General features: G+C 41.5%; 1 protein-coding gene across 2 annotated transcripts in view; it reads right to left on the reverse strand.

The window, feature by feature from the left end:
• The window catches only part of LOC126466679 (probable ATP-dependent RNA helicase DHX34), a 179,030-nt gene that overhangs the window by 13,780 nt on the left and 147,958 nt on the right, over positions 1-17,292 (reverse strand). For both annotated transcript variants that reach the window (XM_050096401.1, XM_050096402.1), the window contains exons 16-18: positions 17,133-17,254; positions 16,780-17,017; positions 9,544-9,671 (exon numbers count right to left, since the gene is read on the reverse strand). In XM_050096401.1, the coding sequence (XP_049952358.1) occupies positions 9,544-9,671; positions 16,780-17,017; positions 17,133-17,254 (488 nt within the window). The remainder of the gene's footprint in view (positions 1-9,543; positions 9,672-16,779; positions 17,018-17,132; positions 17,255-17,292) is intronic.

Consider the following 17,292-nt stretch of genomic DNA (forward strand, 5'->3'; position numbering starts at 1 on the left):
CTAAAAAAAGGAGACCTATCTCATTCTCTGTCTCCACAGTGAAGCTGATTTTCAGATTAGCGTTGTTCAAGAAATTGTAGAATTTATGTAGCTCTTCTTTGTTTGGTGGCTATACGAGAAACGTGACACCCACATATTGGAGCCAGCAAGATGGTTTCAGTTCTGCATTATGTAACACTTTTCATTTGAAATTCATACTATTATAAAAGTATACGATAGGGAGTCGAAAAGTTTCTAGCCTAACAAATAAAGAATGGCAGATATTTCATAATATCAATTTATTGTTCAATATAATAACTGTGTACACTAATACACTTGCATGCATGCTCAGATAACTTCTGCAAACCATTCAAATAAAAGGTCTTTGATTTCAAGTCCAATAATCATTCACAGCATCAATCATTGCATCATCATTGTCAAATCGTCATCATTTGACATCTTTTCTTAAGTTTGGAACAAGAAAAAAGCCTGATGGAGCCAAATCTGGAGAATATGGTGGATGACGTAACAATCTGAACCCGCAGTCATGCAGAGTTTCCAGTGTTACAAGGGCTTTGTGTGCTGGTGCGTTGTCCTGATGCAAAAGAACTCTGGGCGCCAATTTTCCGCGCCTTTTTTTCTTTATCTATTCTCTCAAATGGCACAGGAAGATGCAATAGTATAATGCATTGATAGTTACACCCTTTTGCAAGTAATCCACCATAATTACCCCTTATGCATCCAGAAGACTGATGCCATCACCTTACCGTTGATTTTTACACCCGGAATTTTTTTGGGGTAGGGGATGAAGGATGTTTCCATTTTTGTGACTGTTGTTTTGTCTCAGGATCCAGTGGTGAGCCCACATTTCACGCATGGTCACGTACCTTGCAAGAACGCCACCTTCAAACACTTCAAATTGGCAGACGATTTCTTCACAACACTGCGCATGGTCCCGCCTCTGATCTACATTCAAATCTTTTGGGAGCCACCGAGATGAAACTTTCCATATGCCCAAAATATTCACAACAATATCATGAGCATGCCCATGGGAAATTCCAAATGTGGTTTCAATTTGCTGCAATGTTGTTTGATCATTTTGCAAAATCATACCATGGATTGGAGTCACTGTTTCATCAGTGGCAACAGTGACAGGCCTTCTGCTCCTTTGCACATTTTCCACACTCGCTCTTCTGCGTTAGAAGTTGGACACCCAGTTTTTCACTGTTAGATAAGATGGAGCACTGTCCTTAAGTGTATTTCGCATGTTCTCCACAATTTCCGTGGGCGTCATACCCTTCAAATGAAGATATTCAATCACATCACTGTTCTTGATTCTCTCATTATTCGTCATTTCCTTACACTATGGTATATGATGCATCCTAGCGGCAAAATCAACAAAGCTGGAGCCGCAAAATTTGACTTGCATACCCACAAAGGGTCACTATAAAAGTAGGTGATGTTGTTTGTGCAAGATATTACGGTAACTATCTCAGACTAGAAGCTTAGAAACTTTTAGACTGCCTCTCATATGCCATCTCCTCCTAAACCACTGGATCAATTTCAACCAAACTTGGTACATACATACTGTTTGGAAAGAATCACTGTAGGTGTAAGAACCATCTACCTCTCAGAGGGGTGGGGTGAAAAAGTAGTGTAGCTCACAGTGCACAAATACCCAGGCTATATTCATCCAGTATTTGAGAGTGAGAGCACTTAGTGACTGGCAACCAACTTTACACATAATTTCAAATCTTTATGAGATTTTTCCTTGCTGACACCTGCCTCAAAACGATGATGAAATGAAAAGAGTTTATCACTTACATCACTTTCACTGTCATGCAGTAAAACTGCCACACCAGGCTAGACCTTTTAATTTATTCCTTCTTTACTTCTAACTCTATTTGCACACATTTCACAGACAGTAGCCACATATACCACTGAATGTACTCACAAAATTATATCATTGTACAGCACATAATTCAGAAGATATGATGTCATTAACACTGAGCTGCATGAAGACAAAACTGCAGTGCAAATTTAGGTAAAGATACAATTGAAATATGTGTACAAATATGTGTGAAATATGATAAAACACATGTGACATGTGCATATACAGGCATAACTGCAACCGAAAAGCTTCTCTTAAACTCCTGGATTAATTTAAAACTAAATTGGTACACACATTACTTACCATTTGGAAAGAAATACTGTTTGATAAGAATCAGCAACCTACTGAGAGAAAGACACACACACACACACACACACACACACACACACACACACAGAGAGAGAGAGAGAGAGAGAGAGAGAGAGAGAGAGGGGGGGGGGGGGAGGGGATGGACAATGGACTGAGAGAGGGGGAGGAGGAAGCAGTAGACATAAAGACAGGGGGAAAGAGCAGATGGACAGAGAAAGGAAAAAGGAGGAGATGGACAGGCAAAGGGAGGACAGGGAGGGGGAGAGATTGGAATAAATATAAACCCAGGCAACAATGGGTTCTCAGCTAGTGCTTCATAACAAATTCAGCTGCTACAGATGAGAAAAGTGAGCTCATTGTACCCCATCACACTGTTAATAAAATTGACCCTTATATTTAAAATAACTCAATCCCAAGCATAATTTGACTATGTTACATGTATTCCAACCTATGATGCATGTGTCTGACTGTCTCCACACTGTGGGAGTGTATGAAATGACATGTGGTTGTGGCAAACTAACATGACCAGGTTTTTGATTTTCAGAAATAACTCAATGCCAACCAGATAAAGTTATACTTATAGAAAGAAATCCTGTGAAACAGCTGAAATATCAAAGAATGCGTGCAATTTCAGTAGAGATGGCAGCTACAGGTTACTTGTTGTCATGGAAAGAAACATCCACACATAGAGTCTGAAGCCAGGTTGTCTACCGAAGTTTCATAAAGAATGATGTTCACTGAGACCTATACTGAATGGGATTAATTCTTCAACTTATGTTTTTAGGTTTTTTTTAGAAAATAAAACATGTTCTTGAAAAAATGAACTCCTTTCTGAAGGATTCAAAACCTTTTTGGAAATTTACTTAGAGTATAAGTACCCACAACTGGCATAATGGTGAGCTCCAAGGTCAAATCTCTATTTACTAACACCCTAGTAACAGGTACCACGGACATCATTGGGGATAAATCTGCTCCAGAAATTTTTGACCTGATTGAGTTATGCTTGCAGTTGAGTTATTTTAAATATAAGGGGGAGTTTTAGCTAAGGGCTCAGCTCTGTCAGCTGTAAAGCTGACATTTTTTTGGAGGATTTTGAAGAAATGTGGAACTAAAACCATCTTGCCGGGTCTGCTATGTGGATGACATGTTTCTTGTATAGCCATGTGGCAGGAAAGAGCTAGAAAAATGCTACAATTTTTTGAACAACGATCATCCAACTATCAGATTCACCATGGAGATGAAGAGTGAGATAGGCCCCCTGTTTTGAGATGTGGTGGCCAACAGAAGGCCTGACAATACTCTAGCCCACAGATTTTATAGAAAACTTACCAACTCAAACAAATATCTAGATGCTGTATCACACCACTACCCAGCCCAGACGCAAGCTGCTCTGAACACTGATTTTCCAGGAATTCTGAACCAGTGACAGAGCTTGCGATCAAAGCTAGACATCCTTAGGGAAAGAGTGATGGCCAGTGGGCATGATAACCTCTCCATAAATAGGGCCTTCTAATGAAGTGGTAATAATAATAATAATAATAATAATAATAATAATAATGCAAATAAGAAAAACAAGTAACCTCCTGCACATTCTGTAAAATTACTGTTTTTGTCTTGAGTAACTGAATTCATATAAAGATCCTCCAGAAGAATGGTTTAATGACTTCATTTTTTAGTCAACACAAGATAAAAGTCTTCTTCTGACCCACAACAGATGTGCTTCACCACTACCACAATGCTGGAATATTTGAAGATATGTGTGGTTGTGGCACAGTACATTTTGATGGAACTGGAAGGACAGTAAAAGAAAGTGTTAAAGAGCAAGAACACTATATGTTTAGGACAGAAGTTAAGATCAGCAATAGCAGAGCAGTAAGAACAATCTAATCAGGTTATGGATTTTAAGAATATACGCATGCTAGACAGGTAAAGCACAAGAAAAGTCCTTGGAACAGTCGAAATACCAAAGAATGAGGGAGGGAAGAAGGGGGGAGGGACGAATTTAGTACAATTTGGACTGTATTATATGTAAGATAATAATATACAATCAGTTTCTTCTGAAGTAACATCTCAAAATCATATAAATGTCACTCATAAGAAGTTTCAATCTGCTAAGCTTATTAGAACAAAAATTCTCAGACCACAGAGTTCTTATATATCACGTATGCAAAAAATGTTTTGACAAACAGCAGCACATGATGTCTATTCAAAAAATTCCAGTATATCTGTAATTTCGCCCCAATGGTATGTTGGAGTGAAATGTGGTTGGCATCCCTGCACATACCTATGTTTAATGTATAACTTGCGGAAGTTTCATTGTTGTATGTCTGTTAGTTATTGTTCAGTGCTGTAGTGAGTAGAATGTTGTGTCGCACAGTTTGCAAATTTCGAGATGGCAGAGTTAGGGAAGTGACATGTCTGCATCAAATTTTGCATGAACCTCATGGAAACCTTTACAGGCGCACACCAAATGATGCAGAAAGCCTATGGTGATGAGTGCTTAGACCGTGCCAGGTGTTATGAATGGTTCACATGGTTTTAAAATGGCCAGATGAAAGTTAAAGATGACCCTTGTTCAGGAAATTGAAGACAGACTGTCCAAGAGATTGCAGAAGAATGTAACATTTCAGTTGAATCATGTCATGAAATCCTGACACAGCATCTTGGAATCCATCATGTTGCCACAAAGTTCATCTCATGGCTCATGCTTCAAGGCCAGAAAGACATTCACTTCACAATCTGTCAAGGGTTTTTGGATCTTGCAAATGAGAATGAATGTTCCTTAAGAGAATCATAAATGGTCATGAGATGTGGGTCCACAGTTATGACATTGAGACCAGTGTTCAACCTTCACAATGGGTTCGGAAAGGTTCTCCAAGACCAAAAACAGCTCATCAGGTTAGGTCAAATGTCAAAGCCATGCTGATAGTTTTCTTTGGCTCTTTGAAGCATTAGTTGATCATGAATTCATGTCACTGGGACAAACTATTGATCAATGGTGCTATCAGGATGTGTTGCAACACCTGCGAGAAAATGTGAGAAGGAAACAGCCTGAAATGTGGCGAGACAATACCTGACTTCTGCAGCACAATAACGCACCTGCACATTCATCCCTGTTGCATGACTATTGCACAAAAAATGAAATCACTGTCGAGCCGTGGCGGCTAGGTTTGCTGGCCTAACTACCTCTGGCACCGGTATCGACAGTCACCTGCCTTGTGCCTGGCAGGGGGCTTTTGGTTGGGCTGATTTGGGTTTGACAATACATGTACCCCAGCCTGATCGCTGAGTGACTTGTCAAATGTTGGACAGCCACTAAAGAAGGTGATGAAGGTCGTGCTCTGGAGCTCTGCTGACAGGGGCCTCCTTCTGTTATTTGAAAAGAAGTTAAAAGGATAACTGACAGTGGGGAGAGTGCACCATAACATACTGACTATTGATATTCTAGCCCTGTGGTTTTATTGTTTAAAGGAAAATTGGCAAAATATTATTGTGTCTTGTTCAGTAAATAATACATATTTGTTTGTTCTGCAGTGTGCCTTGGCCCGAGAGTGGCCAATGGTTGGTAGTGCGTCTTCTCTGAAGCCACATGATTCTGTTAATTGCTTGTGAGCACCCGGTTGGAGTGCGGTGTAATGAATTGAAGTGGTAACACCGGTGTCATGGTACTGTATCAGGTATTTGGTATGAATTTGAAATCTAATTGTGATTTAGTAAAGTGCATCTATTCTAACCTAAGTTGATGTGTTTTAGTCCTAATTGAATTATGTAGGGCTACTATGATTGAAATTTTCTGTTTTGCTTAAGCTCACCTTAACTAGTATTTCTTAAGGCAATTTAGCAGTACTCACTCATGCCTCAGGGGTGGTTTAACTGCAACTGCTCTGTTTGTACCTGCACTTTGTCAGTTACATGTACTCGCTTTTTCATCTTACCTAGACGGAGACGTATGTACTTATTGTGTATGACAAAATCCATTCTAATTGTCTCTGTCAATCTTAATGAGTTTCCCCTGATCTGATTAAAATCCTTGTGAAGGTGTATATATCTTTAACTACTTGTTTTATCTAAGGTTACGAGTTGTATTTATCTCGTTAAAGTGAGTCTCATCATTTGTGAGAATATATTCTGTTATTGTTTATGGGCGCTGCCTCGCGTGTGATTTATACTCACAATTGATTGCAAAGCATGCGAGTCTGAGTTGGTGCTTGCAGCCCTGACTTCTGGGCCGCTACCTTGGCGCCATCCTGCCCAACACCTGAGGTCTAAGTTATTGCCATGGGAGTGCTCTGCTGTGTCTTCTGTCATACTTAGCAAAAGCTGAGTAGTTGTCTTGTTCCTTGGAGCTATACCTGGGTTGGGTGACTGCTGCCAGGGTTGTAGACTGTGGAGTTTAGCGGAATTAACTCAAAAACTTTTGTAAATTACTGAACGATTCAAATTTCATTGTTACTGTTCATAAACTCAGATGCCTTATGTTTATTGACTACTGTTTCCTTTTGCTTATATTGGTAAATTTCAGTAGTTTGTCATTGTAAATGTTGCTATAATTCTGACGGCTTTCATGTTGTTATTAATCTAGAATTTAATTGATAAATATGTTTTTCTTAAAGAGAAGTTAATTTGGTGAAAACAATGAACTATCTGATGGGTCTCCCTTCCACGTGTTGATGTTTGATCCGTTCCTATCCTGAACCTGTTACCTCGGTTTCACTTGGTAGTAGAACAATCTGCTAGCTTAAAGGGGGGGGGGGGGATGGTTCATATTTTCCCTCCTGGCTTGTTTGTCGTTTCAACTAATGTAGTTCACCTTATGTAGTTGTTAGAATATGGTATTCGTACCAGTGCACTAATTTTTCTTTGGTTTCAGAAGGTTTGCCTGCACCATGAGCTCCAGAGCTTGTCCCCGGATTTCCCACCCTGAACGTGAACATCTTCTCTACGAAATGTGAATTCATGGGATTCCCGTGGATGGAAGTGTACCCAAGTTAGCGACCCGGCTGCGTGCAGTGGTTGGTTGCCCTCTTTTACCCTCAGCAGACACCTTTGGTGGGGTAGGTGACTTTCTCTCCAGTATTTCCACTGTGTCGGAGGAATTGTGTCATAATATTTCATTTCTCGAGGCGAGTCAGCCCACTCAAAACAAGTGTGTTGTCTGCAGGCACATTTAGCTCACCTAGGTAACTGTCTAACTGATCTTGGATTTATAGATCTTAAAGATTCCAAAAGACAGCTTTGGTAGCAGTTTGCTGATAGAGTCAGTGAGTTGCAGTTCAGGGTAGTGCCACTGAGCTTAGAGCGCGGTGGTTCGGGTTCTGAGCAGTAGTTTCTTGGGTCATTTTGATAAAATACCAAACCCCATCAGGGGTCTCCTTAGTGGGATTTTGGAATTGGCAGTTGAGAGTTTACTTCAGGTCCAGCAAGTCCTTTGGTTGCTGGTATGTTTTCAGGTTCACGCTGATGTATTACGCATGCCTCACTCTGTGATTTTGTCCTTGTTGTATCCCTTAATGAGAGTTTTTTTTTAAAGTATTGTAGTCTGTGAAGTCTTGTGGGTTGGGTTGTTTGGGGAGGAGACCAGACAGCGAGGTCATCGGTCTCATCGGATTAGGGAAGGATGGGGAAAGAAGTCGGCCATGCCCTTTCAATGGAGCCATCCTGGCATTTGCCTGGAGCAATTTAGGGAAATCACAGAAAACCTAAATCAGGATCGGCGGATGCGGGATTGAAGTGTCGAGCTGGAGTATGAGTTTTACCGGAGGGTGCAAGGGACTTCAGAAACAGTAAGTCAATACTTTGAACATGTGCATACGGCAGTGTCAGCTCCCAATTTGTGTGAGACTGGGGCGGAGAGCATTTCTAATGTGTTAGATGGGATTTGACCTCAGGATCACTCTCGCTTGAACTTTTCCCCTCAGCCTAGTACTTTTAATCAGTTTTGAGAGCTGATTAACTCTATACAGGCACTTTTGCTTTTAGATGAACAATGCGAGAGGGAGAGTAGAATGTGGATGTTGCCCTTGAGTAATCAACCCTCAGTGGCGCGAGTGGTAAATCGGGTTTCTGATTACAGACGGTGTTATCGATGTAAAGAGCCAGATCATTTAGTGCACGGGTGTCCTGCGTGTGCGCTCCTTGGTTCGTGCAGTTCGGTGTCATTGTTAGACTACCAGAGGTATCTGGAATTCCGCCATTTGTGTAAATTCTCTTCCCTGCATCCTATCACTCAGAGATGTCATGTAGACGATGGGTGGGAGTTACCTTTAGTGGGCAAGGTGTGGGGCAGCTTGTCTGACGGGAATTTTTCTCGGCTGGTTGATCTGGTTTTGGTAAAGGATCTTAAATTACCTTTACTAATGGGCTGTGATTTCAAACAGTGCTTCTGGTCTGGTCCTTGATTATGAGAGTGGTGCTATTTTCTTTAAATTTTCCCCAGTTCAAAAGATTTCCCTTTGTTCTCGCCATCACCCTTCGTGGGTTAATTTAGTTAGTAGCGACGGCACTGGGTTTGAGTTGAGTCATCTACCACTTGATCAGGCAAGGCAGGCATTTGAGCAGTTAGGACAACATTCTGATGTGTTGTGCGATAAGTTGGGTGTTACCAATCTGGCTGAATACACCATCCGTGTAGTCAACAATGTACCGGTCCGTCAGTCTCCTTACAGACTGTGCTGTCCCATCCTCTGTCCTCTCCAGACCTGGACCCTGTGGACTTTTCTTTTTATTTTCAAAGTTCAAAATTCCATTGAAAGGACGAAGATTTGCAATGACAGATGAGATAAAAGAAAATACGCAGATGGAGCTTCACAAGATCCAGCAAGAGGCATAACAAGATTGCTTCCGGAAGTGAAAATGACATTGGGAGCGATGTATCAACTGTGGAGGAAAGTATTTTGAAGGAGATCATGCACAATAAGTAAAAGGTAAGAGAAGAAAAAGTTTGTGGACTAAGTTCTGGAATTTTTTTAACAGACCTCATAAAACTTTTTAAAACTTAAATTTTAGAAGCTATTGATATTAGCTCCATTTCTATCTGGAGAATGAAGTTCAGATTTCTCTGCAACCTGCAACTTTCCAATATATTACCAAAATGTTGTCACTCAAGTATAATTAGAGTACATAATAATATTTAAAACTAATTCACAGCTCAAGAGCCTTGTCTTTAATAAAATCATTCCCTGCGAAAAGTGGTTGAAATTCTGGTGGTGATTTTTCTCTTGAGGGATCTCTCCCTCAAATAGTTCTATATGCATATTATGACTATGAGGAGGAAGGCAGAAAGGGCTCTTCCTTATGTATGATTTATCTTCACAGTATGAAGTAATATAATGAAAATATCTTAACTATAGCGTTTCTTCTCTTACCTTTTGTCTGACATGTCTCTATATGTTCCAACCTTTCAATAGGTGATAACATTCCCGTGAGCCCACAATTTGGACAGTCAAAATCTTCCTCATCCTCCTCCTTCAGAACCTCATCTCCTTCATAAAGACTGAAATATAAAAGGAAATGTGTTTGTATAGACTTAATACCCCAACACAAAAGTGAGTTAATTTTCATAAATTTTTTTGCAGGTAGGGTGAACAAGAGACACTAGTGGGAATTCTGTAAACAAATTTCAGATCGAGTACATGTCAAAATAGAATTTTGCTTCTTTAACTGAATCACTGTTGCAACACCGTCATCCATCCTGCCTTCTGTCCTCACAATTACTTCATCAAAGTGAAATAATTGATACTTGAGACTACAGACTGACTACAACACTGAGAGCTTTACAATAATTAGTCCCACAAATCTTAATGGCACAACAATGACAGCATATGAATATATTTTGTTTTGATCTTATAATTTAAAATAGAAAATCCCTGAATTTCATTCTGAAATTTTTGATAATATTAATGACCACATGACAAGAAATAAAATATTATTCACACTGGTATATGGGTGTAGTTTTTCTTTGGAAATGGCTGTACCACAAAGCAAGATCAGTTTAAGATCGCAGCTCTCTACTTTGACAACTGAGGGTTAAGGCTTTTATACAAGCTGTTTCATATAGACAAATCAAAAACTCATAAACAGCAGTATCAAAAACTTGTTATTTTATTAATGTTTTTCAATTTCACACAGGGTTTTCAGTATGGATCACTTAATACTAGTGCATCCTTCATGTCCAGTGATCAAACCATTTCTACCAATGAGGTTTCTATTCTTGTCATATGAATCCAACAAAATGTTCTCCAGGAAGCACCTGGCTTTTACTTTGTCTAACACATGTGACAAAACTGTGTGCTTAGCTGAGATTACTTTGCTCTTCACATGAGAGAACAGAATGTATCATGTGGAATGATACTGGGTTTATGAACAAGAAACTTTATAAACCTTCAGCTTAGTATGTGTTATTAACTGTAGTCTGTGCCCACAAGTAACAAATGTTGTTGTGGTTTTCAGTCCAGAGACTGGTTTGATGCAGCTCTCCATGCTACTCTATCCTGTACAAGCTTCTTCATCTCCCCTACCTACATCCTTCTGAATCTGTTTAGTGTATTCATCTCTGGGTCTCTCTCTACAGTTTTTTCCCTCCGTGCTGCACTCCAATACTAAATTGGTGATCCCTTGATGCCTCAGAATATGTCCTACCAACCGATCCCTTCTTCTAGTCAAGGTGTGCCACAAATTTCTCTTCTCCCCAATTCTATTCAATACCTCCTCATTAGTTATGTGATCTACCCATCTAATCTTCAGCATTCTTCTGTAGCGCCACATTTTGAAAGCTTCTATTCTCTTTTTGTCTAAACTATTTATCGTTCACATTTCGCTTCCATACATGGCTACACTCCACACAAATACTTTCAGAAAAGACTTCCTGACACTTAAATCTATACTCGATGTTAACAAATTTCTCTTCTTCAAAAACGCTTTCCTTCCCATTACCAGGCTACATTTTATAACCTCTCTACTTTGACCCTTGCTTTCAGCTGCTCGCAGTACCAGCATCCCAAGGCCATTTTGGTTAGTGTTACAAGGCCAGATCAGTCAGTCATCCAGGCTGCTGCCCCTATTCAGCAAATAGCAAAACTCATTTACTACTTTAAGCGTCTCATTTCCTAATCTAATATCCACAGCATCACCCAATATAACTTCTTTTATCTCATCACACATTTCATCAATCTCATCGTCATCTATGGAGCTTATTGGCATATAAACTTGTACTACTGTGTTGGGTGTGGGCTTCGTGTCAACCTTGGCCACAACAATGCGACCACTATGCTGTTTGTAGTAGCTTACTCACACTCCTATTTTTTTTATTCATTATTAAACCTACTCCTGCATTACCCTTATTTGATTTTGTATTTACAGCCCTGTATTCACCTGCCACCGAAGTCTTGTTCCTCCTGCCACCGAACTTCACTAATTCCCAATACATCTAACTTTAACCTATCCATTTCCTTTTTAAATTTTCTAACCTACCTGCTCGATTAAGGGATCTGACATTCCACGCTCTGACCCATAGAACGCCAGTTTTCTTTCTCCTGATAACAATGTCCTCCTGAGTAGTGCCTGCCCGGAGGTCCGAATGGGGGACTATTTTACCTACGGACTATTTTACCCAAGAGGACACCATCATCATTTAACCACACAGTAAAGGTGCATACCCTCGGGAAAAATTATGGCTGTAGTTTCCCCTTGCTTTCAGCTGCTCGCAGTACCAGCATCCCAAGGCCATTTTGGTTAGTGTTACAAGGCCAGATCAGTCAGTCATCCAGGCTGCTGCCCCTATTCAGCAACCACATGTTTGTCTGGCCCCTCAACAGATACCCCTCCGTTGTGGTTGCACCTACGGTACGGCTATCTGTATCGCTGAGGCACGCAAGCCTCCCCACCAACAGCAAGGTGCATGGTTCATGGGGGGTGGGGGGGTAAATCACAAATATGAGCACAAATTTAGTGAAGGAAAGTTGCTACTCACCATATAGTGGAGATGCTGAGTCGCAGATAGGAACACCAAAAAGATTCTCACAATTATAGCTTTCAGCCATTAAGGCCTTTTTCAACAATTCACACACACACACACACACACACACACACACACACACACATATATATATGACTCTATTGTTGAAAAAGGCTTTAATGGCCAAAAGCTGTAATTGTGAGAATCTTTTTGTTGTGCCTATCTGTGACTCAGCATCTCTGCTGTATGATGAGTAGCAACTTTCCTTCTCTAATATACACTCCTGGAAATTGAAATAAGAACACCGTGAATTCATTGTCCCAGGAAGGGGAAACTTTATTGACACATTCCTGGGGTAAGATACATCACATGATCACACTGACAGAACCACAGGCACATAGACACAGGCAACAGAGCATGCACAATGTCGGCACTAGTACAGTGTCTATCCACCTTTTGCAGCAATGCAGGCTGCTATTCTCCCATGGAGACGATCGTAGAGATGCTGGATGTAGTCCTGTGGAACGGCTTGCCATGCAATTTCCACCTGGCGCCTCAGTTGGACCAGCGTTCGTGCTGGACGGGCAGACCGCGTGAGACGACGCTTCATCCAGTCCCAAACATGCTCAATGGGGGACAGATCCGGTGATCTTGCTGGCCAGGGTAGTTGACTTACACCTTCTAGAGCACGTTGGGTGGCACGGGATACATGCGGACGTGCATTGTCCTGTTGGAACAGCAAGTTCCCTTGCCGGTCTAGGAATGGTAGAACGATGGGTTCGATGACGGTTTGGATGTACCGTGCACTACTCATTGTCCCCTCGACGATTACCAGTGGTGTACGGCCAGTGTACGAGATCGCTCCCCACACCATGATGCCAGGTGTTGGCCCTGTGTGCCTCGGTCGTATGCAGTCCTGATTGTGGCGCTCACCTGCACGGCGCCAAACACGCATACGACCATCATTGGCACCAAGGCAGAAGCGACTCTCATCGCTGAAGACGACACGTCTCCATTCGTCCCTTCATTCACCCCTGTCGCGACACCACTGGAGGCGGGCTGCACGATGTTGGGGCGTGAGCGGAAGACGGCCTAACGGTGTGCGGGACCGTAGCCCAGCTTCATGGAGACAGTTGCGAATGGTCCTCGCCGATACCCCAGGAGCAACAGTGTCCCTAATTTGCTGGGAAGTGGCGGTGCGGTCCCCTACGGCACTGCGTAGGATCCTACGGTCTTGGCGTGCATCCGTGCGTTGCTGCGGTCCGGTCCCAGGTCGACGGGCACGTGCACCTTCCGCCGACCACTGGCGACAACATCGATGTACTGTGGAGACCTCACGCCCCACGTGTTGAGCAATTCGGCGGTATGTCCACCCGGCCTCCCGCATGCCCACTATATGCCCTCGCTCAAAGTCCGTCAACTGCACATACGGTTCACGTCCACGCTGTCGTGGCATGCTACCAGTGTTAAAGACTGCGATGGAGCTCCGTATGCCACAGCAAACTGGCTGACACTGACGGCGGCGGTGCACAAATGCTGCGCAGCGAGCGCCATTCGACGGCCAACACCGCGGTTCCTGGTGTGTCTGCTGTGCCGTGCGTGTGATCATTGCTTGTACAGCCCTCTCACAGTGTCCGGAGCAAGTATGGTGGGTCTGACACACCGGTGTCAATGTGTTCTTTTTTCCATTTCCAGGAGTGTAGTTACATTACATCCTGGATTTTCCACTGTTTGAAATGTGAGCACAAAATAAGCTGTCATGACATAAACGATAATTTTCAGCTCAAAAATGTAAACCTGTTGGATGTTAGTGCACAAATTATCAATAGAAACAGTCACAAAACTGTGCCAATGTTTTGGAATTTAAATCATTTGAGGGATGGGACCGCTTTTGTGACTGTCATCTGCATTTTCATTAGCATGTATTCCACAACTACACTAACGGTGAATGAAAGCCTCATTATATTCACCCTTACAGATTTGTATGAACAGTCACTGGACAAATATTTAAACAGCCTTTTATATGGTAAAACTGTTATTGGCTTTATCAAACAATGGAAAATCCTGGATGGAATGTAACAATACCAGAGAAAGAAAGTTGCTACTCACCATATAGCAGAGATGCTGAGTCGTGATAGGCACAACAAAAAGATTCACACAATTATAGCTTTTGGCTATTAAGGCCTTTGTCAGACACGCACACACACACTCACTCACGCAAACGCAACTTGTACACACGTCTGCAATCTCAGAGAACTGTAGTTTCAGTTCTCTGAGACTGCATCCGTGCGTGCAAGTTGTGTGTGTGTGTGTGTGTGTGTGTGTGTGTGTGTGTGTGTGTGTGTGTCCACTGCTGACAAAGGCCTTAATGGCCGAAAGCCATAATTGTGTGAATCTTTTTGTTGTGCCTAGTGTGTGTGTGTGTGTGTGTGTGTGTGTGTGTGTGTGTGTGTGTCCACTACTGACAAAGGCCTTAATGGCCAAAAGCCATAATTGTGTGAATCTTTTTGTTGTGCCTATCGCGACTCAGCATCTCCGCTATATGGTGAGTAGCAACTTTCCTTCTCTGGTATTGTTATTGGCTTTATGAAAGATAAGACTGTATCTCGTGACATTCAAATGTCTTCTGGCCCAAAACACATTTTCTGGGATTTGTGCTATAACTATATGTGGAGTACAGCAAAGACACTGAGCTACCTGCACAGGAGGTGTTTCTGGTAAACTTTTGAATGAAATCTAACACCATATGCCAAAGTTAATTACCTTCCAATTTTAAGCTGGGCAGTATTGTGACAACTACCCACTGCACAGGGTGAATGAGCATAATCTACATATCTTATCCTGCAACCTACAGTGCTGGTAGGTCTTGGCTGAACTTTTCACCGACTACTTCCATTCTGCAAATAAGCTATGGGCCATCACCGTCTGAAGTATTACATCAGCAGATATAACTTATTAGACTATCAATGTTCATTTTATGAAAGATAAGAAAGCATATATCTTTGCAGATTTGAAACAGTTCTCCTCCAGCTCTAATTAAGTTTGTTACCTCTATAAATTCCTGGAATACATTCAAGCTGTTTTGTCCATGTTTGGAGTGTGGATCGGGAGGACAAAGGATACTTCTGTCTTCTCAAATAAGAGTATGGTTTTGAAGAAACCAAAGCATATTACAAAAACTGCCTTTCCAGTCAACTATGTGTCAAACTAGGCATTATTTTAATCAGTAATACATGCTATAATAATGTCAAAGGTATAAAGGAGGTCACTTCTATGTATTGTGTTCTATTGTTCAGCATGTTGAAGTGAATTTGTGCCATTTAGTACATTTGAAGTAGCTGGCATGGTGTATCTTTCAATACATGAACATTGGCAGTTCATTGGGAGGTCAAACAATAAATTGTAAGCCTGCTACAAAAGAAATCACAGATCGTGACTGGTTATCATGATATACCTGAATGGCTAGGTACTTTGGTGGAGTCCGAGCAAGTTTACACAAATATCCCTTAATGTGACATAACTGTTACTTATTAACTTGAATAACATGTCTGATGTGTAACAGTACAACATATTGTTGCAATCACCCACCCCCAATCCCTTTCTCTGCCTCCCACTTCTCTCTCCCTCTACCCATCCCATTCAACGCAATCCCCACCACAACATAATCCACCTGTCGAAATGCAGCATTGTGCTTCCACACGGTGCCATGTGGGGGAATAGGAGTGTGCAGGCATGCGTGTGTATAAGTGAGTGTGTGTTTTCTGTGTGAATTTGTATTCTACCTCGGAAAAGGATTACTCCGAAAGCTAGCAAGTTTCTTTTATTTCTGTGTGTGCAAATAGAGAACTCAATGCGTCTGCTTTTCAGTGAGTGGTCTCCATTAATCCAAAAGTATTTACATTCATTTTAATGGTATTCATGTTGATCCGAGATTTATTATAAACAGCAAACATATGCAACTGCAAGAGATGTTAAAGCCGGCTGTGCAATGTACTGTTACTGTGAGCAGCCTCATTCTATTTTTAAGCTTGCTATTATACGATGCTTCCAGCTTGACAGCAGTAGTTTAAAACTGTGCCACAGCTAAAAGATATAACTGTTTATGATCAGTGCAAAAAATACACCGAGAAATTACCATATGGTCACTGCTCAGTATAACGATGAACTGAAGTCCACCACACTGCCAGCTCCCTGGTGGCATCAGGGTGCGCTAGTCAATGGCAGTGTATTAGCTGAAAGTGGCCTGCCAGTTAGATTTCTACCTCCCTTGGCCTTTTGCATAACTCCAGCAAGGTAGCTCAGTTCTTAGGACCATTGCCAGTAAAAGGCAAGGTTCTGTGTTTGAATCCTGAATCTACCAGGAATTTTTACCGTGTTTCTGGCACCACATTTCTGGATACTGAACTTAATCTTGTTCTACTGATAAGAAATCTGTATTTTAATCAATTATTTTTCTTGTATTTGCTTTCTGTCTGTAGTCTGTATGCCCAAGTGACATTTTGGTTTATAATTTGAATGAAATATTGCTGTTCATTTCAAAAATATGTCTTTAGTTTTATCAGATTAAAACACTGGTATTTGTCATTTGTAATGGGTATTCCACGAATTAAAATTTGTGTGTTAGACCAGAGAGGTTTACACAAATTACCAGTTATAGGTGATGTTGGTTGTCATACGGATACCACCCTTCTCCTCGTGAGGACAAGGTTGCCATTCATGGTCAAATGGGTTTCTGCCCAGAAGTAATTCAGAGTTACAGTCTGGCCCGATGTACAGGACCTTCTGGTCAGCTGCCAGTAACCTCTTTACAGAGTATGCTAGCTCTGCACGCATGAATGCAGGTAAAGCATGTGACAGCTCTGTCTCCAAGTCTGCGGATCCTGTACCTGTCAATGAGAACCATAAACTGTGATCTACTGAAAATGCTTAGATCCTCAAATAACTTACCAGATAATATAGATTAAAAAAAAAAAAAAACAGTCAAGATGAAAGACAACATACCTTGGAGCCTCAATTCCAAAAGTTGGTCCCATTTTTTGCGTAACTGAGCTGCCCGTACCAGCAACCGCCCAGCACCTCCAGCATCAGTAAACTCCAACTGTAGCCAACCATCAAATACCAACCTGTTCAAAGAACCAAATTTGACGAAATCAGTGTCCCA

This window comes from Schistocerca serialis, chromosome 1, assembly GCF_023864345.2.
Source record: "Schistocerca serialis cubense isolate TAMUIC-IGC-003099 chromosome 1, iqSchSeri2.2, whole genome shotgun sequence".
Classification (NCBI taxonomy): Eukaryota; Metazoa; Arthropoda; class Insecta; order Orthoptera; family Acrididae; genus Schistocerca; species Schistocerca serialis.